The sequence below is a fragment of the Cydia splendana genome, chromosome 1, assembly GCF_910591565.1.
Source record: "Cydia splendana chromosome 1, ilCydSple1.2, whole genome shotgun sequence".
Taxonomy (NCBI): Eukaryota; Metazoa; Arthropoda; class Insecta; order Lepidoptera; family Tortricidae; genus Cydia; species Cydia splendana.
This window is the reverse complement of record NC_085960.1, coordinates 5283889-5311078: the sequence shown is the minus strand read 5'-3', so window position 1 is coordinate 5311078 and position 27190 is coordinate 5283889. Positions and strand designations below refer to the sequence as shown.

At 37.1% G+C, this 27190-nt stretch overlaps 1 protein-coding gene across 2 annotated transcripts in view; it reads left to right on the top strand.

Annotated features, from left to right (window-relative positions):
• LOC134790164 (CDC42 small effector protein homolog) overlaps window positions 1-25989 on the top strand; it is a 63136-nt gene extending 37147 nt beyond the window's left edge. For both annotated transcript variants that reach the window (XM_063760980.1, XM_063760988.1), the window contains exons 3-4: window positions 23561-23655; window positions 24856-25989. In XM_063760980.1, coding sequence (XP_063617050.1) covers window positions 23561-23655; window positions 24856-24864 — 104 coding nt within the window. In that variant the 3' untranslated portion in view covers window positions 24865-25989. The remainder of the gene's footprint in view (window positions 1-23560; window positions 23656-24855) is intronic.
• Window positions 25990-27190: the final 1201 nt, after the last annotated feature.

The window sequence follows — 27190 nt, the reverse complement described above, 5'->3', positions numbered from 1 at the left end:
TACACCCATATTTTTACCGTTGACTGTACCTACTCCACGACGACTGCAATGCTGATGCAGCCTGCCCGTTTTTTTTTGCCTACGGTTTTGGTGCCCCGGTATTTTGCTTAAAAGGGTTAATCCGGCACTGCGAATGACAGAGGTCAATGTTTTTTTCTCAAAGTACCCACCTTCGTGGCCATTATTAAGTGCTTAAATGAGGCGATACCTACGTATGAATATGGATTTGATATGGGTGCGATATAATTACGATTGGGTATAATTCATAATAGAGAAAATTTATAATTTTAAATAATTATGCAATTATACGCGTGTTGGTATGTGTGTTTATTTTACCACTACGTAACTATGTAAACTCATTTTTAATTTTCTTGATAACTTCATTTTTACTCAGTTCCCCAAAAGATGGCACTGTGCAATGAGGGGCAATTAATTTACTGTCGTTTAATTTTGTTGTATTATTAGTTTATTAAATCTACATAATTATTCAATTATTTTTGTTGATATCCGTACCCCCTCTGAAACTTAGAGTTAATTTGGCAAAATCTGTCCTCGGTGGCTTATTCATGTCACAATGTATTAAATTCAGCGCCATCTGTTAGTTTACCAGGGTACTCAATAGTGGTAGCACATATTTGAAAAAAGTTTGCCCCTCCTTCCTAAGTAGCGCCATAAGATTCAGGGGCAAACTTAAGTCAATCGAGTGTTGTGGCTACCCCCCCTTTTAGGGGTTGAATTTTTATAGCCTATAACCTGGCCGGGAATTTTCTCGACAGATTAGTAAAGTTTTCATCAAAATCCGTTCAGCCGTTTTTACGTGATGCGCGTTCAAATAAACAGACAAACAGATAAACAGATAAACAGACAAACAGACAAAAATTCTAAAAACTTTTGGAACGTGTTCTGTTATCGATTCTAAGTATCCCCAGCCAACTTTTTTTCAAATATCTTCCATGTACAGACTTTCGACCGTCTTCAGCTTTATTATATGTATAGATGTTGTTTGTATGTATTTTATGGACTGCTTAGACGCTTGGCAAGGCTTTGCAAATGCTGTCGAGGCATTTAGCCGTAATTTATACAATTACATTTAGACAAGCATTAAATACATTGAAGAACTTTTTTAAGCTATTTCAGCTAATATCATATTTTTTAAAGTTATATCGTTCTAAGCATTCATATTGCGAATAAAAATGCATTACTTCTCAAAGCATCCCTAGAGCTAAACTCATGTCTCATCAAGGCTAATCGTGGCACGGTAGGATTAAGCATTAAGGGCCACTGGGTCACTGAAGACCTCTCTGACAATATGGACATAGAGAGAGAGCGGAGGGCGCTGTCTGTTCGCTGCAATATGTTGGCTCGGAGATTTGCAAGCTGTACTAGAAAAGTAAAACTAACGCTATTTAGGGCATACTGCCAGTGCTTTTACTCCTGCAATCTCTGGGTCAATTATGCGCAGAGGACGTACAGCGCACTCCGGGTGCAATATAATAATGCATTTAGGGCGTTGCTGGGGCTTCATCGGAGGTGCAGTGCTTCGGGCATGTTTACGGAGGCGGGGATTGACGGCTTTCATGCGATCATGAGGAAGCGCTGCGCCTCATTGTTAGAAAGGATGCGGGGGAGCCCTAGCAGCCTTCTAAGGGTGTTTGCCGACAGGTGGGATTCACCCATGCTTAAAAGATGGATCGGCCTTCATTCGACATTCGTAAATTATAATTGGTAATTTTTTAATTTTAATTGATGACATGTTTTTATTATAATTGCTATCTAATCTTTTTTTTATTTATTATTGTCGATCGATTTTTTACATTTAACTATTGTTATTATTTTAATGTTTTTAATTTAATTTATTTCTGTAATTCACAATTCAATTATTTAATTTTATTTTTACATTTATTTTATTGACTGTTTTAATGAATTTATGCTCATCCGGTTGTGTCTGTGTTTTGTGACTCTGTATTTTATTACACGACTGCCCAAACAAAAAGAGTGTATTGTTTTCAGCGTTCATGTTTGTATGTATGTGAGTTTCTTTATTCCACCTTAACTTCTGAATGCCTTAACCGATTTAGACGTATGATACATCATTAGAATCCTTACGTCATCCCGGGTAACATAGGCTATGTGACGTCATTATAAAAACAATATGGCGGACTTAATACGTCATATTACGCAACCTTTAGAAAAAAATATCGTGCAAACCTATTGAGTAGGGTATCAAAATGAAGGGCTTTGAAAGCCGATTGATAATATGCAACATGTGGGTTTAAGTTTCATTTTGAGAAAGTAAGAATTGACAAAATATGTTAAGAGAAGCTAATCTCATAAAACCAAATATTATTATTGAATGGGATAGGTACTTATTAAAATAAAAGGAAAGGGTTTGACCGCTGATCATAAAAAAATATAATTATATTATGTATATTAGGTACATACTACTCACAGTTTTTAAAACATGTTCGTAATTGCGCTTATGGAATCGAAAAGTTTAAAATATAACTTCTATTTATTAATCGATACGATGCAGAGTCCGTCTAAGCTAACTCTGCACCGACTTTGGCAGAACAAATCGTGAAAGTATCATTATAACCGTATGGTTTGATTTAATTTTCAAATGTTGTTCAATTTCAAAATTTCATGAGTACCTATATAAGAGGAAGTTTGAAAGTAGCTCCAGTAACGGAGAAAATGAGGAGTACTAGGTTAGCGTGGTATGGGCATGTAATGAGGAGGGATGAATGCCATATAGGCAAAATAATGTTAGGGATGAATGTTGATGGACGGAGAGCGTATGGTAGACCCAAAAAACGATAGATGGATTGTGTGAAAGAGGATATGAGAAAGAAAGGAGTGAGTGCTGAGGAGACGAAAGACAGAGGAGAATGGAAGAGAAAAACATGTTGTGCCGACCCCACATAACGTGGGATAAGGGCAGGGGAAAGAAAGAAGGAGGTTTGATTTAATTTTAACATTTATGATGATGACATTTTTTTAAAGCCGAAGGGTGAGCTCCACGTAGGGCCTACGGCTCAGAGCTTAAGAAAGATGTGCGCTTCCTGCAACTTGTCCAAGTATATGCACTTGGTCCAAAGCCAGGCGCCAAAGGCGCCCCCACACTAAAAGGGTCAGGCGTAGCCACACGTACGTGACACCACTTACCAAAGCCGGGCGCCTTCGGTGCCCTCATACTCAAAGCGTCGACCGTAGCCCGACGTACGTGGCGCGTTGTACGCGTTCCAAAGCCGGGCGCCTTCGGCGCCCTCATACTAAAAGAGTCGGGCGTAGCCCGACGTACGTGGCGCGCTGTGCGCGGCCCAAAGCCAGGCGACTTCTACTTTCTCATACTAAAAGTGTCGGGCGTAGGCCAGGCGCCTTCGACTCTCTCATATTAAAAGTATCGGGCGTAGCGTGACACGCTGTATGATTACCAAAGCCGGCCTCATACTCAAAGCGTCGGGCGTAGCGCGACGTACATGGCGCGCTGTACGCGGTCCAAAGCCAGTCGCCTTCAACATTCTCATACTAAAAGTGTCGGGCTTGCCCGACTTACGTGACACGGTGTACACTTACCAAAGCCGGGCGCCTTCGGCGCCCTCTTACTCAAAGCGTCGGGCGTGTACGAGGCACGTTGTACGCGTTCTAAAGCCGGGCGCCTTCGGCGCCCTAATAGTAAATAAAAGAGTCGGATGTAGCCCGACGTACGTGACGCGCTGCACTCGGTCCAAAGCCAGGCACCTTCGACTCTCTCATACTAAATGTCGGGCATAGCCCGTCGTACGTACCGTGACACGCTGTACGCTTACCAAAGCCGGGCGCCTTCGGCGCCCTCTTACTCAAAGCGTCGGGCGTGTACGAGGCGCGTTGTACGCGTTCTAAAGCCGGGCGCCTTCGGCGCCCTAATAGTAAAAGAGTCGGATGTAGCCCGACGTACGTGGCGCGCTGCACTCGGTCCAAAGCCAGGCGCCTTCGACTCTCTCATACTAAGTGTCGGGCGTAGGCCCACGTACGTGACACGCTGTACGCTTACCAAGACGCCTTCAGTGCCCTCTTACTGAAAGCGTCGGGCGTAGCCCGACGTTCGTGACGCACTGTACGCGTTCCAAAGGAGTCGGGCGTAGCCCGATATATGCGGCGCTCTGCGTGCCTTTCTGTACTGAGGACGCCCTCGCAAAAGTAATATAAAGTGACTTCAAATGGTTAGTAAAGAAATCATGACCCCAAAATTAATTAAATAAATTAAAAATTAAAAAACCAGGCTGCGAAAAAGCGAACTGAAAAGATAAAAATATTTTTTAGTTGTGTTAGTTACTCAACTAAATGAATGTAAAAATTCTAAAAAGTATAAAATAAAAAAAATCTAAAAAGTATAATATAAAATTAATTAATTAAAAATTAAAAAACACGACTGCGAAAAAGCGAACTGAAAAGACAAAAATAATTTTTAGTTGTGTTAGTTACTCAACTTAATGAATGTAAAAAATTATTAGAATATGAGTGTTTAGTGAAGGTTATAAACAACAAACGCAAAAGTTTTATGCTCATTTAGGATCGTGACTGTGCCTGTGTATTTTATTTCAATTGCAGTCGGGGACCTTTTAAATGGGAAAATGTCAATACATCAAGGTCCCCTTGATTGGAAGGTCTCATTGATTTCATAAACACGGGCGACTCAGCAAGATCTCGGACGGACCAGTGATACGTGACCTAGAAATCTATAAATATCCATAAACAAAAAGAGCCCAAGTAAGTTGGTTCACCCAAGCGATAAATTGGCCTGCGCTCTGAAAGCGATTGGAACGCCTCTGCTTTAATGCAGACCTGTCACTGTATCCGGCCATTTTGACTGCGAGAACAGTTACGATAACTAATAAACTAGACTTCCGTAAATAAAGCTAATAATATTCCTGGCGTTCCACATCCCAGTGGCTTTGTTTTGAGACGAGCGTTTGATCTGAGGGCTATAAGATCCCAAGCGGTCGAGCAAAGGGACAGGTTTGCAAAACAACTGAGCATCGGCAACTGGAACTTGTACAAGATTTCTAATTGCTTCCAGTAAAGAAAAATTCTTGCTACACACCGGCTTTGACCAATCTTGGTTACGTCAATCGGCACTATCTAGGTTAGGCACTTGAACATGGAGTTGTCATTTACTTTTCATAATCAGTTGGGGCTGATCTCTGAAACAAAGTGTTACGCAAACATGTCTGTGTTACCAATTTAATTTCATTCGTCATTGTCACATCATCTCTAATCGTGCATGTCATTGCATTTTAGTGGTCGTCTGGGTCGTCCGTTTAAAGAGATAATAGTTATGCTTTGATCAATAATAAGATTAGATAGATGTAAGTAGATTGGGTAATTCCCACTAGTTACCACCAAGTTCTTACTTCTTAGGAATTATTTTTCCCAGTAGTTACCACTGGTAAGAACTTGGTGGTAACTAGTGGGAATAACCCTGCCAAAAATGACCCCGGCCTCCTTAGGATGCAGCCGGGTAATAATTAAAGTTGAGAGGGTTAAAAGTATTATAAAAATAGTCATAGAGTGGTCTACCTGACTACTATATTAATGTTGGCATTTTGGTAGTGATCTTTACATGTTTATATTTTTATATAAAAGTCATCGATAAATTACGCGTAACTTTTTTATACTTTAAACTACTAATATTTAACCATTCGTTACATGCTTGTTGAAAATGTCGAACGCCTTGAAGAAGCGCCTTTAATCTGACTTGGTAATTAACGTTCTACTTCCTGATCTCAAAGCAACCGAGCAAGCATACCAGACAATGAATACTACATTGCCATGACCAAAGACCATACACTAAAGACTGGTCCAATTCGTCATAAACTTTCAAATGCCTTCGTTATTTTATGTCTAATACAAATTCAAATTACTTTTTTAACGATATTTTTGAATTGACAGACGTTTATAATAATAATGTTTCAAAGAACATCGTGAGGAAACCTTGCATACATCCGCGAAGAAATTCAAAAGGTGTATGTGAAGTCCCCAATCCGCATTGGGCCAGCGTGGGGACTATAGCCCAAGCTCTCTTGCGAGTGAGAGGAGGCCTGTGCCCAGCAGTGGGACGTATATAGGCTGAATGATGATTATTTCTTTCAAAGAAACAAAATTTTCATAGTTATTGTCGTATGGGGAACGAAAATTATCGTTTCCAAAATGAAACCTTCTATAATTTCCTATGACATTTCCGAGAACTTATTCAACTTTTTTAATACTTTCCGTAACTTCCACATCTGTATATTTATTTACACAACAGAAGGAATTCAGTTTTGTAAGGCGACCAGTCTTTATTATTTACCTTTCCTTCTCAGCATTGGAATTCCAGCCCGCAAGTCACCGTACATGTTTTCCCTCTAACATGAAGTCAAAAATAACTGGCAAAGTTCGCCGTCCGCCACCCATATCGTAGTAATCCGAATCCGTATCACAATTAGCCAGCTGTCCTGCTCTAATGCGCATGGTACAAGTAGGACAGTAAATTTATAAGTGCAAATGGCAAGTGAGGAGTCGAGTGAGTCATACACTCATACCATGTAAACGCGCGAGTTCTGTTTATTTATTTTCACCTCAGCAGCTCGAACAAGGGTACTTTGCTTCTTAAAAACAGTGAGCAAAATGCGATTTTGCTCACTGAGTCATTTTGTCTCACTCGGTGAGCAAAATAGCATTTTGCTCACTGAGTGTGTCTCATTCAGTGAGCAAAATGCGATTTTGCTCACTGAGTGAGACAAAATGACATTCAAGTGACCTTTATAGTCAAATGTCATTTCAACATGCGGGGTCTAATACAAGTTCGATATACTTGGGTTCTATTATCTCTGTCCCTCTAGGTATGTTCTCACTGCTTAGGGTGAAAAATTTTGTGTACTACACGAGATCAAAGTTATTTACATCTCATGCGCTTTTGAATCCCTTACTACGCTCAAGATTCTAAATTAGATTCACTCGCTACGCTCGTGAATCTATTATAGAATCTTTCGCTTGCACGGGACTCAAAATAAGCACTCGAAGAAATATCAAACTTTGATCTCTTGTTGTACAAATAACTATTTAATGGTTGTTTTTTGTTTTAGTTTTTCATGCTCTATGGCCTCTATGTGTTTGCAAATCGTTTTTGTAACCAATCATCTACATTTGTGGAGTAGTAAACTTAAAGAGTCACACGAACCCGCCGCCAAAAAGCCGCTCTCATACATTAGAAGTTAAGTTCATGTTATTTTAGAATATCGTTTTAAAATAAGAGCGTAAATTGTATTCGTTCTCATTCACTTTACTTATTCACTACAAATAAATTGAGTTGAGAACATATTTGTATTAGGTAGCTAGTAGGTACCCACCAATAGTAGTAGTAGGCACTAATTCGTTACAATATCATAAATAAATAAATATTATAGGACAATTTTACACAGATCGACCTAGTCCCACAGTAAGCTCAATAAGAATAACATAATTAAAATTGTAGTTAATATTGTAATGGTTGTTATGTTCTTAATAATATACAATACAATACTCTTTATTACACACCTCACATACTCGACATAATATTTCGTTAGTAAGAGAGAACAAATCGACGTAAGTAGATATATAAAGTAAAGGGGCGTATTTTATTTCTTCTCTGTAACAGGAAACAATTAATAAATACGCAGTTCTGCCTACTTCACATTGCGCAACGTATCACGACACATAAATCATCATTATTGTAAAAACAATGTGTAAATTAGTATTTCACAATAAATATGACCAATCAATTCTCAGTTGGTTCCTATCGTAATTCGGTTTCTTGCAAGACAGCAGAATATGAAACACTTGGAACTGCCTTCTCGTGCCCAACAAAGACAGGCCAATTCGAACGTACGCTGATATCAGAATTTTATGTTTGAAGATATCATTTGGATATTGTGCAAAAGCACAGCGAAATGCACGATAACTGAATGATTTCATTTAGATGTCAGTGTACGTTCGAATTGAACTGTAGCTATCTTTAAAATTAAATAAACATGTCAGTTACCTTAGTCATATTGTTTATATGTTTATATTCAGATTGAATGCCAGGAATACAGTTGCGGATTTAGAACTTGTGGTAAAATGTTTACCTGCCTACTTATTATGCGATGTTTGCTCACTTTATATGTATATACGTAGGTACCTAACTATAGTTTAAGTACTTACTACCTATAGATACATATCAAAATTATATTATTTGCGAAACTACAGGTAGGTACTCCTATGAAAAGGAAAAAATTGGCACTTCGCAAGTCATGACACTCATGACTTTGCTAGAAAGAAAATAATCTTAATATTAACCTCAGTTCTTTGACAATGGGACCGAGTTATTAGTGTCCAAAACCTTGTGATGTTCGTTCGTCCTGACGAGCCGCCTCCACCGGATACGCCTATTTATACGAGTCCTCGAATAACTCGCAGCAGAGGAATGAGAGGAATATGCAGGACATCGGTGTGACAGCGTTATAAATGACACATTTCAAGCTCACTTTACGTTTTACATCAATCAGTTACCTACAGTTATTTTAAACAGGTTGGTTGTGGTATAGTTTGAGATTAGTTTCAGATGTGGGATTAATTAAGTTTCATGGATCTGGTTATCATAATCATTTTAATTACTTACTTTAATCAGTATTGCTATTTGCTACCTGGTATTGGGAAGGTGGATAAAGCTTCTTTATCTTTGCTGGGGGCGCCAATATTTCCCGATGGTGTCAGTGCAGCTCTGAATACTAAGAGAGAGGCTCTTGAGGCAGTCTGAGGTCACTTGGGGTGCCTGTCGTCCCATGTTGCCTTAACTTTGTTGCGTAATTGTTTTGCCACGCCGCGGATGACATATCTTTTGAGGACGTCTCCGTCGTGGCTTTTTGTCAACGAAGCAAGGGAGTTGGATAGGCAGTTGAAGTTGACCTTGGAGCTGGTTTTGAACGTGGAGCTCAGTGAAACACAGTGGGTTCAGGCGGCACTCCCTATTCGATACGGTGGCTTGGGGATTCGTCGCGTGGAGGATATGGGACTAGTGGCTTTTCTGGCGTCTTCATATGGAACTGAGGGTCTTGTCACTCGCATTTATTCTTTGGATAGTGGCAATTTCCCGGTACCATTTGTAACCGAGGCGCTGGCAAGATGGTCGGTAACAGTCCCGGGCGATTTGCGGCCTCAGAACCCTACCAGAAATGTATGCCACAATCTGGGGTCATCTACCGTTTCCGAGCAGCAGTATTGTGATCTATGAGGCTATGACACAAAGCTCTCCGAATCCCTAGGCCAATTTACCAGCACTACCTAAAATAACTAGGATCTCTATATTACTATTTAGATAAAATATTATGTGAACAGGCTGGCTGTTATAAACTATTCCGTACAGTAGTTTCGTTATAAAGGCTGTCATAGTTCAAGAGGATATATTTGAATAGAAACCGCAGTTACACGGTTGTGTCCTTTGTACGAGTTCGGAAGGCTCAGCTGAGAAATGTGACAGCTGGGGCCCGTTTCTCAAAAGCTTGTAACTTGTAATACAAGTGGAAGTCCCTTTTTGACAGCTGTTCTTAGAACGGGACTTCCGCGTGTATTACAAGTTACAAGCTTTTGAGAAACGGGCCCCTGTATTCTACTCGTACCCCGCCACGGACAAGTCGCACAACACCCGTTACAATGGAAATCCACTTTGAATTTGGAAATTATTGCGCGAGAATACGGTACAGAATTGAATTCGTTTTCAACACACCAGCTCGTAAAGGCTCTCTTTATTCTACTAAAACTGATAAAATTGTATTTTATCCATAAGAGAGGCAAAGTAATTTGATGCAAATTTAAAGTTGTTTTCCTCATGTCGGCTAGCGGTATTGACTTTAATACAATACAATACCATTTATTTCTCTCATATAAGCTTACAGTAGTTTACCAATTCGCTTACACGGTAAAATAGAACATATGACACATCAACAAATTATAAATTCAAAGAAGTAAAACTCAAATACAGTCAAACAAAACAAATAGAAATATAGAGCAGATAGGAAAACAAATACAAATAGCGGCATAGCCCTAAAAATTTAATATTAACTATCAAGTTTTATGTGATGTTTTTGAATGGTAAATATTTAATATCGTTCATTTGGATTTCAATTGAAATTATCTACAGTTAGTTTCCTCGCGTTGCTGTAACACTGCAACTAAAATCATTTTCCCGGCTGTGAGTGTCACAGTGCCATTGAATGTGAGCGGAGGTCAAATCGTTCAGAATAGCATAATGTCTCGACCTTAAACTTTGCGGCACTGACCGTTTCCGATGAATACGCGAAATTATGCTTGCTTTTCGCATAATTATGAGCCATACAAAACACCCGTATCATTTGACAATCAAATATTAAAACTTATTGTCTAGAATTTTGTTTAAGTGTGCGAACAGGATGTCGGCAATGCAGCAATTATTTTAGAATGAGTTTATAAGTTTTATAACAAAAAGGCAATATAAAATAAAAACGCAGGGGCATAGGCAAATGGGCTATGGGTTAATACACATCAAATCGTGTATAAATATTTTTCCTAATGTTTTCATATTTGTAAACTACGACTTTGATGGGCGAATGACACAGACGATCTATTTGGCTATATGTCCGTGTCTATTATCAGTTATCTCAGTAATGTAATACATAGTGGCTGACTCAGAGACTCACTCACTGGCGTTAGACGGGTCACGTCTCTCTAAGGTCGCGAGCGTTTGTAAACGAACCACATACTAAAAATATACAAAGTGATTGAGGAGATGAGGAGGTATGATCAGAGTTTTTAAAACTTATGTCTACCAAATAGCAAGTATTAGCATGAAACCATGAAACAAAGAATTTAATACTAGGAAGCAACAAGGAAAATAGTTGAGTGTGCTCAGAGCATAAAAAGGTCAACCACGGCGTTGCATGAACAAGAGATTTCCTTTGGCAGGATTGGTCCTTAGCACCCAAGGATGGATTTAAGAAGTGGAGCCACCCAGATTTTTGATGCAAGTGGGGGGTGGGGGGGTTTTAAGCGTCGGCGACGTCTGATGTTAATAATTGTTTAAGTTTAGGTTCTATGTCAAGTTTAGTATCATTTTCAAGTAAATCAAAGATGTAGACATAGATTTCATCTAAATCGGTTCAGCCGTTATTGATTCCCCATACAATCTTACACCTACCTTTTCCTATTAAGCGATTTTTTTTTAAATAAAATCTATCCTATGTTCTTCCCCGGGACTCAAAATATCTCTATACCAAATTTATCTAAATCGGTTCAGCGGTTATTGAATCCCCATACAAATTTCCACCTCCCTTTTCACACCCTTAAAGGATGATTTTTGAGATTTAAAGTAGCCTATGTTATTCCCTGGAACTCAAACTATCTCTGTACCAAATTTTTAACTAAATTGGTTTAGCGGTTTAAGCGTGAAGAGGAATTAAAAAAAAAAGTTATTTCATATTTTATGTGTTTTTACTTCGGAATGGTGTCATTATGATATCAGAAATGAATTCGGCATCCCCGATTTATACGAAAACGATACCAAACTTGGCCTAGTAGCTTAAATGATATAGATATATAGATCAAGTTGAGAGCCCCCCCCCCCCCCCCCCCCCCCTAAAAATTTACATCAAAAATCTCGGTGGCTCCACTTCTTAAATCCATCCTTGGGTCCTAAGGACCAATCCTGCCAAAGGAAATCTCTTGTTCACGCAACGCCGTATTTTAGGCCCAGCACCATCCGCTAAAACACTAAGGAGGACTCATGTTTGGGTAACATTATACCCAGAAGAACTTCGGTAGGTTTGACTGTTTATCTTTACTGTGAAGTTCAGTGTTGTCACGGTTATGAATTGCATATATAGCTGATGTCTGTAATGAAAATCATTATGTATGTTGTGCCTTAATTGATACATACGAAGTAACATTATCATTATCCACGACTACGTGAAAGTTTGTGTGATCGATTGAATGTTAAGCTTCTTAACTGTTATCTGTTACAAATAGGGTAACGTGTTGTGGGAGTGATTTTAATCCGATTGCCGAATGCCGACGCAACAGTTGCACTTTGATGCAAGTTTTATAGACATACCTATAATAATTTTATATCTTTATATTTCTTCCAAATATTCAATGATAAAAATAAAAAATTGAACATCAATGGCTTTTTGTTGCCTTTCAATGTACATTGTATAATTTGTAACTGCATGTCATCGTGAACTTGACTTTCTTTATGATAGGTATCCTTTACAGTGACAAATATTTTGTCGCTGTCATCGTCATCTTCCTCGTGTTGTCCCGGCTCTTTGCCACGGCTCTGGGAAGCTGGGATCCGCTTGGCAACTAATCCCAAGAATTGGCTTAGGCACTAGTTTTTACGATAGTGACTGCCATCTGACACTCCAACCCAGAGGAGAAATTAGGCCTTATTTTGATTAGTCCGGTTTCCTTTATCGCTACTCGTTGCGAATTACCTTTTCGCACGTGTATTGTACAACGTTTTACGTTCATGTACTGACATGATGGCTCTTAAATTTTTGACATAGGCACATTTAGGCACGTATTGTCCTTAATCCCGCCCTAGGGGGTAAAGTAGCACCATATGTACTGTAATAGTACATTGTGTATTAAGGGCGGGAAATAAGAAATTACGAACGAGTGTCAATTTTAAGCCCGACGCGAAGCGAGGGCTTAAAATGTTCACGAGTTCGGAATTTCTTTACCGCCCGTGGCACACACAATGTTTTTCATCACACTTGTAAGGAAAAAAAGGAGAATTAATAAAAACAAACTTCTGTATAAAACACTTTTCCGCCCTAGGGCGAAAATTTCAATTTCCCGCCCGCAAGCCCTACGTGTAAATAAGTGTTTTTCATCACACTTGCTCGGAAAAGATTTTTTCCGCCCTAGGGCGAAAAATTCAATTTCCCGCCCGCAAGCCCTACGTGTAAATACATCTTTTCCGAGCAAGTGTGATGAAAAGTATTTTTCATCACACTCGCTCAGTAAATGTGGAATTGCACGCAGGTTTAGCGGGAGTTATAGAAAAAGCGTTCTCCCTAGGGAGTTATGAAGTTTCTAGTGCCATAATTACCAGTTTTTTGTCTTTATACCTACTTAATTTTTGTATCGCAAGTGTGATGAAAAACATTGTGTGTAACTCGGGGCGTACTAATATTGCAAACTCGAGTCTATAAATCGCTCCGGCAAGCCGTCGCGATTTAACTTACTCTCGTTTGCAATATTCAACTTACGCCCCATGTTGCACAATGTACTTAGGGTTGCCAGATGGTCGGGATTTGGCGGGATTCTCCCGATTTTTAGCATGTGTTCCCGATTCCCGACAAAGTGAAAATTGTCCCGAAAAACAGCTTCACGTTATAAAACAACAATTTCAAGTTCCGAACTGTCGTCGAGCGAGCGAGCGCCTCAAGACCTCAAAGAATGTATACTATTTTTATATAAAAACGTCTATGGCCAGAGCAGCTGACGGAGTGCTAATAATGTAAAATATCGTTGTTTTTAATACATTACTTTAATTTGGATGTTTTTTTTTCCAACTTAAGTCCCAAAATCCCGAAAAAATTATATTTTTTCCCGATAATAGCGTCTTTCGATCTGGCAACCCTAAATGTACTATTGTCAGAGTATGAACTTCAAATTGGCTAAACCAGACACTAGGTAGGTGGCAGTAGATAGGACAATGGAACTGTCATTAATTATAGTATTTGACAGAGATGTGACAAATACTTTATAAAAAGTATTTAAATACTAAATACAAATACTTCCTTGATATACTATTTCAAATGCAAAACACAAATACTTTGCGATAAAAGGTACCTACTCTGAATAGTGAATACCTAGTCTGAATTAAAAAGTATTACTCGGAATTTCCGTGTTCAAAACACTCTCTTTATTCTTTGGAAACAGTGTGTCAATAAGTCCTCTAAGTATCTAAAGTGCAAATTTCTAGTTGTTTGCTCATATTAACCGGTAGGATGCATGGATGATGGTTTTAAAAGCCAATTTTTAAAGCATTAATTTAGATTTGTAATGTTTTACAACTAGTATAATGCCTCTCGTTGGTGTGATGAAAACGTCTCGTTTGTGTTTCACCAGGGCAGAAAAGTTTGTTCTCCTCTCGTGCCTTGAAACCCTCGCAACACTCAAGATTCCACTTTTTACCCACTCGCTACGCTTGAGGTCATGTGCGACGTTACTAAACAGATTCAACAGTTCCGTATTAAAAGAATGAGAGAGTTGCCACCTTGCCAGGATTGTTTCATTTCATTTCATTTATTTTGTTAAACATAGGTTACATGAAAGATGGTAGGTACATAAATATACATTGGCCTCTATGCTTTACCCACTATGCAGGTGTACAAAATTGTCTCGTGCGGTTATCAAATAAACGCATGCTTATGTCTAAAAAAACCTACCTATTTGAAAACATAGTCATCCATTAACATTAATACTACTACAAATTTCACTTAAAATACAAACTGAAATATTGTCTTACAATTATAATACAAAATTTAAATCCAATGTCAATAGAAAAGAAAATACATTTAGATATCAATAATCAATACAATTCTAATACAAGTCTGAGCCATTATCATCATTTATGTATTCACTAATAGTATAGTAGCATTTGTCAATAAGATACGAAGTAAACTGTTTTTTGAATTCATATATTTGACGACCGGTCTGGCCTAGTGGGTAGTGACCCTGCCTGTGAAGCCGATGGTCCTGGGTTCGAATCCCAGTAAGGGCATTTATTTGTGTGATGACATAGATATTTGTTCCTGAGTCATGGTTGTTTTCTATGTATTTAAGTATTTATATATTATATATATCGTTGTCTGAGTACCCACAACACAAGCCTTCTTGAGCTTACTGTGGGACTTAGTCAATCTGTGTAAGAATGTCCTATAATATTTATTTATTTATTTATTTATTTATATATGTCAAGTACTTTAAAATTGTTTGGAATTTTATTAAATATTATCGGTGCCATGCCTAAGATGCCATTTTTCACCAGCGCGGTGTTACAACACTGTAGGGTTTTCAGATTCTGACTATATTGTTGACGTGTTGGAAATCTCCGGCCTTGAGAAACGCTGCTGTATAAGTTTAGCTTGCTTTTGACAAATACAGGGTGAAATTTAATTCACTGGCCAAATTGAAACACCCGAAAGAACTCGAAAAAATATTAAACACGTGTTTTTTCTTTTAATACCGCTCAGTACATTTTTTTCGAAATAACTCATCATCAAGTTGTCCTAAAAACCTCGTACATTATGGTGAACCGACAACTACCCACTACACCCGCTTCTCTCTTATCAGTTAAGGTCATTAACACCCCGCCCCTCCCGCTGTTTGCAATCGCGTCACCAATTATGAACCCTATTGCAGCGAGATAAGACGCTTACCTACATAAGTTGCTAATTTTTCCTTCATACTTTAACGGGCTTAGAGCCATCAAAATGCAAAGGCAACCCATTTTTAATCTAAAATATTATTTCTGACTAATGATTATTAACAAAACGTCCGTGGCTTAAAAACAATGAGTAAAAACTAGGTCAGGAATCTTTGCATTCAGGCGTATTTAAAAAATTGAATCATCTTATGTACTTACATTTGATTAAAAGTCGACGCAATTAACGAAAGTCCCACGAGATGGTACTCTTGGATTCAATCCTTGTCTGCGAAGGCGTGGAACTGATTCCATTTCGTATAATCTTTGTGCACCACGTAAACACTCACCACTTAATAAATAACACCGTACCATTTCCTAATATTCCCGGTTCGAAAACATTTTTTTAAACCTTAGTACGCGCGCGATTATTATTTTAAGGTTGGCGAGTGACGAGTGACTAATAATTTATGCTAGCCGTTATGTTTACCGCTAGCGCGGAATGGTTTAGACTACCCTCGAAATTGATAAACCTGCCTACCATCGCCAACACTAACTAGGTGGACCCTATTGCAACGATTATAAGGTTTAATGAAGGTCAGATAAGGGTTTTGCTGATGTTGTTGTTAAAACCTACTATTAGGTTTGTTTACATTTGTGGTAATAGGGTGACCACGACTCGTGGAAAGTATTTAAAAATTGAAAAATGAAAATTTAAAAAAAATGTACTCTTTTTTTTCGCTAAATAGATTCCTTAAGTGTAACCTAGTGCCTGGAATGAATATGGCCAGTGATTTAAATTTCACCCTGTATAGCTACTTCTAGTATGTATAACGATGCCAGTGTTAATATTTTAAGTGACTTAAAGAAAGGTACACAGCTCTCTCTAACTTTTAGTCCGCACATTGATCGTACACAACGCTTTTGCGCTTTGAAGGCTATTTCTTTATGATCTGAGTTGCCCCAAAATATGATGCCATATCTTAACACCGAGGCTACAAGACCATGATATGCCGTCAACATTGCTTCAAGGTTAACAGTTTTTGACAGTTTAAATAATGCAAAGGCTGATGTACTTAGTTTTTTACATAAATACTCTATATGATATTTCCAGCTAAGCTGGTCGTCAATCATTAACCCTAAAAATTTTGTTACCTCTACATTCTCTATTTTTGTGCCATTGTAGTCTATGTCCATGTCAATAATTTGTGTTCGCTGTCGAAAGTGCATTAGGTTCGTCTTTCTTAAGTTTATTAATAGATTATTTTCATTTAGCCATTCAATTATACTGTCCAATACGCTACTGATGCCATGCTTATAATCATTCAAATTACTACATTCAATAATTGAGGTGCTGTCGTCAGCAAAGAGCACCATGTGATAACGGATAGCATTAGGAAGGTCATTAATATATACCAGGAACAGAAGCGGAAGTTACATCAGAAGAGATTGTAACTCCAACCTACATTACCTACTATAAAGTATTTTGTATTTTGAAAATAGAAAATAGGTTCCAAAAACTATTTCAAATAAAATACAAAATAGTTTTCTTCAAAAAGTATTTAAATACAAAATAGGTATTTTGCATTTTGTATTTGCATTTTAAATACAAGTATGTACATATTTCAAATAAGTCACATCTCTGGTATTTGAAATATAAAAACAAATTTCAATAGAGCTAAGAATCACAAGCTCACACAATGCATTCACTATTGAATTGAACTGAGATATGATAATCACGCATTGATTGTTGACCATACGCCACACAGAACCTCGACGTCTGTTCGTCATTGTTTCGGAACGGCCTTCTGCGGGTTACTACATTAAAACATTGCGTTATGCCCCAGCTATTTATTATTTTGTTTTATTTATAAAGCATTCACCACTCATTAAGACTCTGCCGGCCTTTGCTAATGTTCTTTTAGATGGAGAAATGGCGTGATCTATAAAATGATTAGATTAATAGCCAATAATGGAATTGGTAATTAATGTATCTCAGTCACGTATTGCTATTCATAGAACCATCGCTTTGCCTTGGCATTGTACTTAGCTGTCTAATAGCTCAATGTAAAATTGAGTCTGGAATTATTGTAAATATGGTGCGCTGAAGCCATTGTATTTTTTTACTCGATTTTCTATCGTAGGTAGGTACGTGTCGGTTCTTAACTAGTAATAATCCCTCTATCTATGGTTACACGATAGGATATAGTTCTTCTAATATTATCGATTATTTTTAAGTGTTCGTATTTACTTAGATCATGCTTGAGGGGGTAGTCAGGAAATTAGAAAGGGGACAAAAGATATGAAGCGCTGCGTTCACGCTTCCGTCACAAGATTCATCTTATCTCTCTGAAAATATACTTACGTTTAAAATTTTGCTCATCAAGTCCCTTGGCTATATCATTAGCTACTTTATACTAAAATTATACCTACTATATTATTATTATGCAGGGTAACGATATACCTACAACTAAAAATGAATATTATTTAGACATGTTTTCGTTATTTTTTTCTACCGAGCAAATTAAGACGTGTAGAACTACAATTTTTCGTTAGCCCCCTCATATTTTGTAATTCTTGTAAAAATTATTAGAAGAACCAGGGTCCTGGTCTCCAGCAGAATAAGTGGAGCTGATAGTAAACGCTAGTTTTGGGTAGAATCATAGAGTTATATATTTGACAGAGGGAATGTCACTTAAGACAAATTGTGACACTGCAATGGCGGACGGTTTGAAAGTGTGCGTGTAGACGAGTGATACCATGTAACACAAATTGTCCCCTAATGGTGAAACAATTATTTTCAATATCGTCCTTGTTTTCAAATATGAAAGTAGGACAGTTTTACGTTAGACAATAAAAAAGTGTGTAGCTAACTGATTTTATAGGTCTTGAAAATGCGCATTACTTGCAAATTACATGCAAATTACTTTGTGCAAAAATTATTTGCAATACCTAATGATATTTAACTTGTAACACATCTGATTTTATACAAAAAATAAATATAAGGTAAATGTACTAGTGCTCGACATGTTAATGTCCAATAGATGACACCTTGCTGTCACCTCTATTGACAATGGTTTAAGTTTCAAGATGACATGTACTGGACTGGGACCGCGTCGAGCACCATGAGTATGTTTACCTTACATACGTTAACTAAAAACATTATTCATGTAAACGTCTTGAATTTCCTTTAGTTTAAAAATGCAAAATCAATAATTTAGCTATTTACCTAAATATCCTAAATTATCTCTTATATACATAATGATATAATAAGAAGGGCATCAATTACCCTACTTTCGGGAAATTACCCTATTCAACTTACTGGTCACATTCCTGTTTCGCATTTATAAACAATGAAATATGGAGATTTTATGTACTATACCGTGATAATTGATAAAATTAGCTATGAAAGTTATTCCGTCACTTTTTTTCTTTCGATCGGTACAATTCTTGCAGGATTTAACTACGCATGCCGGCATATTTTACATTTTTCGTGGACAAATTTACTTCACTGACGTTTCGATCCGTCTGACGGCAAATTGGTGGATGAGGGCATTGAGATAACTGTCAATGTGTGTGTGTCACGCGTAAATACAAGGAAATTGGTGGATGATGGAATCACAGTTTTTGTCTTAGCAAAACTACGTCCGTAGTATTCTAGGTCCATGGGTAGAATCAATATATTTTTCTATTCAAACATTGACAGTACATTAGACAGTAATAGGTTCACACTATATTGTGCCAGTCTGGTACATATGCAACCTCCAATAGCGGATTAGAGTAGTACTTAGGTGTTTGATACTATAATGTGTTAAGATAAGATAAGATAAGATAAGATAAGATAAGATAAGATAAGATAAGATAAGATAAGATAAGATAAGATAAGATAAGATAAGATAAGATAAGATAAGATAAGATAAGATAAGATAAGATAAGATAAGATAAGATAAGATAAGATAAGATAAGATAAGATAAGATAATCATTTATTGCATAATTATAGGTGTTACAGAAAGGTGGATTACATAATATGTATTTTAGTGGACTCACTATAATTTGCCTGTCAGGCGTACAATATTTGTTTACTTAAGGCGACGGTAGCGGTGGGTAAAATATCAGATTCTGTCAATTTACCCCATTTCACACACAAGCGCACTTCACGCACACTACCTCACTTTACTGGGACAGGTCAGTGACCCATCATGTTTTTTTAAGATTGGACTTTTAGTTTAGTATTGACCACTAGCCTCCTTTTAGGGTAAAAGCATTCTATTTAAAGATGAAAGAGAAACAATGCATTTAATCTTGCTTTCCTTGTCTGTTCATGTCACACGTGACGTACCTATTTAATTCATTTGATTGTTGACTGTTTTACTACCTACTATTGCTTTGTCGAGATACGCGTTTTGTACAATTAAAGCGAATAAAACAAGATGTCATTAAGTCAGATGTAAAATGTTATTTACTACTCTATACGGTTTTTCATAAGGTGCAAAATCCATTCAATAGGAATTTAAATAAATAAAGTTTCAGCAGGGTGGCAATTCCATTTTGGCGGATAAAGCGGAACAGAATAGTTCTATCGAACCTGCTTACAAATTTTCACGAGAATCAGTTGAGAAATGTGATCTGCAAAGGAGAACATACAAAAGCATTTTTGCCCAAGCTGAAACGGAGACCTTTGCTAACGCTCGGCCAATGATGGTTTAGGTACACCTATAAAAAATGATTGTCCCTGCTGTAATTTTAATATCTTTATATTTCAACCGGTATAGTTTTACCTTCAAAAATAATCGGTATCGCTAAACAATAGCGGTACCTTACTACTTATACGTTCACGAAATCGGTATCTGCATAACTTGATTGTTAGTAAACTAACCTGGAAAATAATCTCAAAATCACCGAAACATTTATGTACAGTCACCTGCAATAATATGTTACGTCATTAGCGCCAACTTTGCCTCCAGGGAAACTTTGCCCAAAACGACAATTTTAAACAAATTCGTTAATGTAGAAAAATTGATAATAGTTATGGCCACCCTGCTGTTTTTAGTAGAAAATTGGTTATATTTCTGACAAAGTATATGCCAAACTTGTGCATAACTTGACTTGGGAATTTTGAGTTTGAGCGAGTTGTCTAATATAGGGTATATTTCGGCGGGCAAAAAATTGATAAATAATGAATGCAAGTAGAAAAAATTGAGAACCCTTTGACAAATATTTCCGGGTTTCAGTTATAAGGGGCTATTCATAAATTACGTCATTTCAAATTAGGGGGGGGGGGGGTCTGGACATCGGATGACGGTAGCATGAAGTAGGAGGAAATGGGGTCATTTGAAGCATGATTTTTGGATGATTATAGGGGGGGGGGGTCAAAAATCGTCAAAAATCTATGACGTAATTTATGGACAGCCCCTAACACATGAAGCATAGATTATGTCTATTGAGATTTAAACTAATAAGGCCTAAATACACAAAAGTTTTAGCGGTGGGCAAAGTAATCCGGTAATTTGGCATCCATACCAACATTGCCCACCACCAAAAACGGATTAGGGTTGTCACTTTCATCTAATTTACCCAACTTCGCAAGTAAAAGAAGGTTATGTTTGTACACTAAAATAAGTTTATAAATATATACTGTATTTAATTTGTCTTATTATCCTTTATTTAGATGTTTTATCCCGTTAACGAATGAAAACACAACAAAAATCATATTTTTGGTCATTAAACTATTGTAACAGATTTTCTCAAAAGTGAAAACCCTAGCCTTTGTAAAATGCTTAGGCGAGCCTTATTTGGAAATGGGCAAAAACGGGTAGGCAACATTGCCCAGCAAATTTATTTAAAAGTTTTTACACTTATCGCTAAGTTATTAACAGGGAATGGTAGGATTGCCCAAAACCTTTAAGTGATCCTTAGACATCATCATCATATATACGAGCTGTATTTGAATACCAAATTGACTTGGGCAATGTTGGCGAAAACCCCGGATATTTTTTTATTTGCCCGCCCTCTAAAACGCAAAAAAATGGGTAAAAACACGATAAAAAAATGTTTTCTTCACATAAACTGATGCGTTTGATCACAATGGACGTGCTGAGCAAAAAAAAGTCATATGATGTGATTTTTTTTGAGAAATTCGTGTTTAAAAAAAAGCGGGCAAAGTTGATGATAATGAGTAATGACGGTACCTACTCTTCGAAGGTCGCAAAAATATGTGACATGCTCTTATGGTTCTACAAATAAGATCGTGTCAGATATTTTTGCGGCCTTCGTTGTGTAACATAAATTGCAGGTGACTGTACATTTGGAATAATTATTTTATTTAGTTTCAACGGAAGTTTCAAGTTTAGTACGAAAATACTTCAGATATGCAATATGCACAAAATGTAGACCTAATCGAAATAAAACATTGCTTTTTGTAGTAAATTTATAAAACATTCGATACATAGGTATACATAACAATAACCAGGTCACAACGCTATTGGCCTGTAAGCTTCATCTCGGTCTCCAAAGCCGCAAAAACTTGCTAGTACTTAGTGCTGGTCTAGCCTTTATTTTTTCTTGAAGATTTTCAGAGAACAGCACGTACACGCATTATACATATAGACGGAACGAACGGCATAATCATAATAATTTATTCGTCGCAATCCATGGTATTACAGATCTAGTTACAAGACTTTCAGGTATTACTTATACGAATTACATAACTCTTCCTGTTAATAGGCAATATTTTAATATAAAAGTTCTATAATATAATACAAGATTACAGTTGTCATCAAAATTCATTGACATACAGAAGTCAAATACGTTTTTAAAATGACGCAAAATGATACCAGCATAATAAAAATTGATCCCAATCAGTAAAGATGAGTCTTTAAACTTTTTTCATTTTAAGCGAGTTTTGAAGGAAGATAATACTTAAATTCGACTGTAATCGTATTATTTTAAGATAGTTTACTGCGGTTTTCAACAATAATGACCCGTAAATAACAGCAAATGAAATTTAAATGAGACGCGAGCTGATATTTATGTACCCTATTTTTTGAAATACATTTTATCTACTGGTATGCTTTCTCGTGTGCGTATATGATTTAATGTCAATATAATTGTCAAAAGCAAGAAAATCAAGCTGTCATTTTCATTTGAAGAAGTACACGTGTGCTCCGGTGTAGCCCCAACGGGCATCTGACTTGAAGAAGAATTTTGAGTGATGTCGTCAATGTATGGAAATTGTTCGAAAGTTTACATTTGAGATTGAATTTCTGTGTTGTCTTTGTGAGTAAAAATATAAATCGATAATAAATTGGTAGCTGAATTATCTAGCTTCCAAAATCATAGAATAATTCAATTACTGTCAAAGACAAAATTGTTTTGCTTCTGTCTCAAACGGAACTCCATATTTTGATTTTTTGATACTTTTAGTGTCGATTTGTAGAGAATAACAGCAAATTAAAAATATAATGGCATAAAGAGTCGGTACACGGTTTCTTCTTGAATAAATTTACGTGTAATTTAATGCAATTATCAAACATTTATTGAACAAATTATGGTTACAAAGTGAGGTCTAAATCGAAAACGTCATATACCGGCCCCTTAAAATCTATACTAACTAATAACTATACCTACTTAATCTATATTAACTATTTACAACGTTTGTAATTGCCATATTGTTTATGTTTTTAAATGTTTTGTGTTAGGTAATAGAATAATTTTTCTAGTTTTTCTTTTAATGCGATTTAATTTGTTGGCGGATTTCTATGTCTGGGTACAGTCAGGCATGATAGTTTATAATATAAATTTTATTTTATGTACCGAGTACAGACGAGTACAATAGTAATTATGTATGTCCGTAATAGTTTAAGATGGCGTATTGGAGGTTGCATATGTACCAGACTGGCACAATATAGTGTAAACCTATTACTGTCTAATGTACTGTCAATGTTTGAATAGAAAAATATATTGATTCTACCCAAAACTAGCGTTTACTATCAGCTCCACTTATTCTGCTGGAGACCAGGACCCTGGTTCTTCTAATAAAAATAAGGTCCACAAAAGTACAATTATTAGGCATTTCCTATTGATCATATTATAACATGATGGCTTGTGTATTCCAGGATCCACGGACGTGGACATGCCATCCTCGCTGCTGCACACCATCCAGAACCAGATGCAGAGCAAAGGCGGGTACGAGGTGGCGTACGGGGTCAAGGTGAGATCATCAACACCTTTTTAGGGTTCCGTACCCAAAGGGTAAAACGGGTCCTATTACTAAGACTCCGCTGTCCGTCCGTCTGTCTGTCTGTCCGTCCGTCTGTCTGTCTGTCTGTCAACAGGCTGTATCTCATGAACCGTGATATCTAGGCAGTTGAAATTTTCACAGATGATGTATTTCTGTTGCCGCCATAACAACAAATACTAAAAATAGAATATAATCAATATTTAAGGGGGCTCCCATACAAACAATGAGATTTTTTGCCGTCTTTTGCGTAATGTTACGAAACCCTTCGTGCGCGAGTCCGACTCGCACTTGGCCGGTTAGGTATAGGAGGCAAACGAGCAGACGAATCTGTCCGATAGTAACAAATTACCATCGCCCATTAGACACCCGCAACACCAGAGGTGTTGTATGTGCGCTGCCGGAATTTAAGATGGGAGTACGATCATTTTCTTGAAGGTATGAAGATCGTATCAGGTTTCACTAATGTCAGAGTTACACCAAGAAAATTCTGCAGTGATTTTGATAGCCCACGCAGTGCAAGTGTTATTCTAAACGTCAAACTTCTATGAAATTATGACGTATAAATAACAATGGCACTGCGTGAGCTATCAAAATCGCTGCAGACTTTTCTTGGTCTAACTCTATTTTTCTCTGTATCTTTCTCGGATGAGGTTCAATTACTTATCTAGATTCCTGACGACCGGCGTCCGACACTTAGTACACATAGCACATAGACCCCATTTAACTGTTGACTCTTTATCAACTTGATAGAGTTAAATTTAAGCTGGCAAATTTTGAAACCCGGTCGTCAGGAGGCTATAGCAGTAGACATACGAAGATCCATTTTATTTTAATTTTATACAACATCAACATAGTAACTTACATAATGACGACCGGTCTGGCCTAGTGGGTAGTGACCCTGCCTGCGAAGCCGATGGTCCTGGGTTCGAATCCTGGTAAAGACATTTATTTGTATGATGAATACAGATATTTGTTCCTGAGTCATGGGTGTTTTCTATGTACAATATAAGTGTTTCTATGTATATATTATGTTTATATCGTCGCCGAGTACCCATAGTACAAGCTATGCTTAGTTTGGGGCTAGGTTGATCTGTGTAAGATGTCCCCAATATTTATTTATTTAAGAATATACGAATATTCGTTCTAACGTTTCTCTTTTCTCTTTTTCAGGCGTATTGAACGCGCATGCCGAGGACTAGTGCTTGGACTGAGTGACTGTCGTGTTATGATCTTATTATTATCGTATTTATTGTCGCATTACGCTAGTGTTTAGTTCGTACGTTTTCAAGTGTACATACAAAGGCCATTGTCGAAATTCTAAAGTTACCTCTACGATTTCCATGTTCTTCAGTGAAGTTTCGAATTATAATGTTACAATGCCTTGTACTTATGCAAAGACTGGCGTTGATAATCCTATATCTTCCCTAATATTCAGTCCAATTGGTAAAGAATTGTGCCGTTAAAGTTCATCTACTGAAAGGCAGATACATGATATGCAAGCTGCCGATGTAGGTACGATCGTCCTTGGGTGAATTTTATCGACACAAAATCATTCCACTTTCTTGTATAAAATTATGTTATCTTATATTGTAGTGTACTTTATAAAACAGATTAATTGTATTGTTCTCGAATTGTTCAGTTCTTAATCTTTAATGTATGTTGGATACTTATTTTAAGCAAAATGGTGTTCCGTAATGAAGCTCATTTACAATATAAATACCTTGAGTCACATTAATTAAATAGGTATATGTTTTAAAAGTAAATCATTACTTCAAACAATAAACACGCACAAAAGTGTTGCAAGGAAAAAATTAAATCAGTCGACCACGGAGCAATGCTTGCGCTGCTCACCGTCTCCAATAAATTAACAATATTTCAAGAGTTCATGCTAATTCATTCGTAAAAACTATAGATATTGTGATAATTTATATACCTATATGACAGTTTCTAGAAACTAGATTTTTTCACTTTTATTTGTCCAATGTGTCTCGAAGTCTCACATTTTGCTTAATAGTGAGAGAGTGAGACGCACAGACATTGGATAAAGATATTGGACAGATCTGATGGAATACCACCCTAACTTTCGACGGCCGTTAAGTCTTTGAGCCTCAAACTGTTTTTAGACAAATCTATCTAGAAATTTACACGACTGTAATTATGTATCTATGAAGCAGGGTTTCTCAATCTTTTCTTGAACCCCTTTGGTTCGCCAGTGATTATAACACTTCGCTACAAAGACCACATATTCATGACTGGTAACGGCAACTGACTCACTTGCGCATTGAGTGATATGAGTTATTTACTTTAAAAACCGGGCAAGTACGAGTCGGACTCGCGCACGAAGGGTTCCGTACCATAATGCAAAAAAAAAAAACAAAAAAAAAGCAAAAAAAAAAAACGGTCACCCATCCAAATACTGACCACTCCCGACGTTGCTTAACTTTGGTCAAAAATCACGTTTGTTGTATGCCCCATTAAATCTTTATTTTATTCTGTTTTTAGTATTTGTTGTTATAGCGGCAACAAAAATACATCATCTGTGAAAATTTCAACTGTCTAGCTATCACGGTTCGTGAGATACAGCCTGGTGACAGACGGACGGACGGACGGACGGACGGACAGCGAAGTCTTAGTAATAGGGTCCCGTTTTACCCTTTGGGTACGGAACCCTAAAAATTACTTGAGAAAGGGATTTACAATTTTCAGGGAAATCGTGCTTTGAGAAACCCTGCACATGATAAGTTTACTTACTCGTACTTGTGTGAGATATTTTCCATATTGCCTCAAGTAAGTATTAAACTATGATTCTATTTTCTGCTGTTAGTGAAATACTGAAATCTTATAGGTACAACATATTACACTCGACATAAATTATAACGAATTTATATAAAATTATTCTATAAAATTAAAGTGTTTGAATAGTTATCCAGTAGAAGTAGTAGTTATAAGTACCTACTCCGTCATTGACTGCCTTTTTAACTATAAAATATACCTGTACGGTTACCATCAGTTTGTCACTGACATAAACGCCGTCGAGAACGTAATTTACTTTCTATACATCCCGTTTGCACTAATATGCGAGTGCGAGCGAGATGTATAGAAAGTCAATTACGTTCTCGACGGCGTTTATGTCAGTGACAAACTGATGGTAACCGTACTGGTACTCGTTACATATATAATTATATGTTTTCATATATAACTGTACTTATTATATATGTGTCCGATTGATGTTGATGGTTGTTGATGGTGTCAATTGCAGAATTACTGAGTTATTATCATAGGGCAGAATATTATGTGGGGTGGTCGATTCACGTTTAGGTACTCTTACGTAACTTATTTTTGTCAATTTATTGCAAAATGTCAATAGACGTTGGGCCATTTATTGAATTAAACGTTGATTACTATTTTTAACACTTCTAATTTTGAACTATTTAACCCTTTACCAGGCCCCTAAGACCTAGCGTGTCTTCATACGTACTGTATATACTGTTACAACCGTATTGAA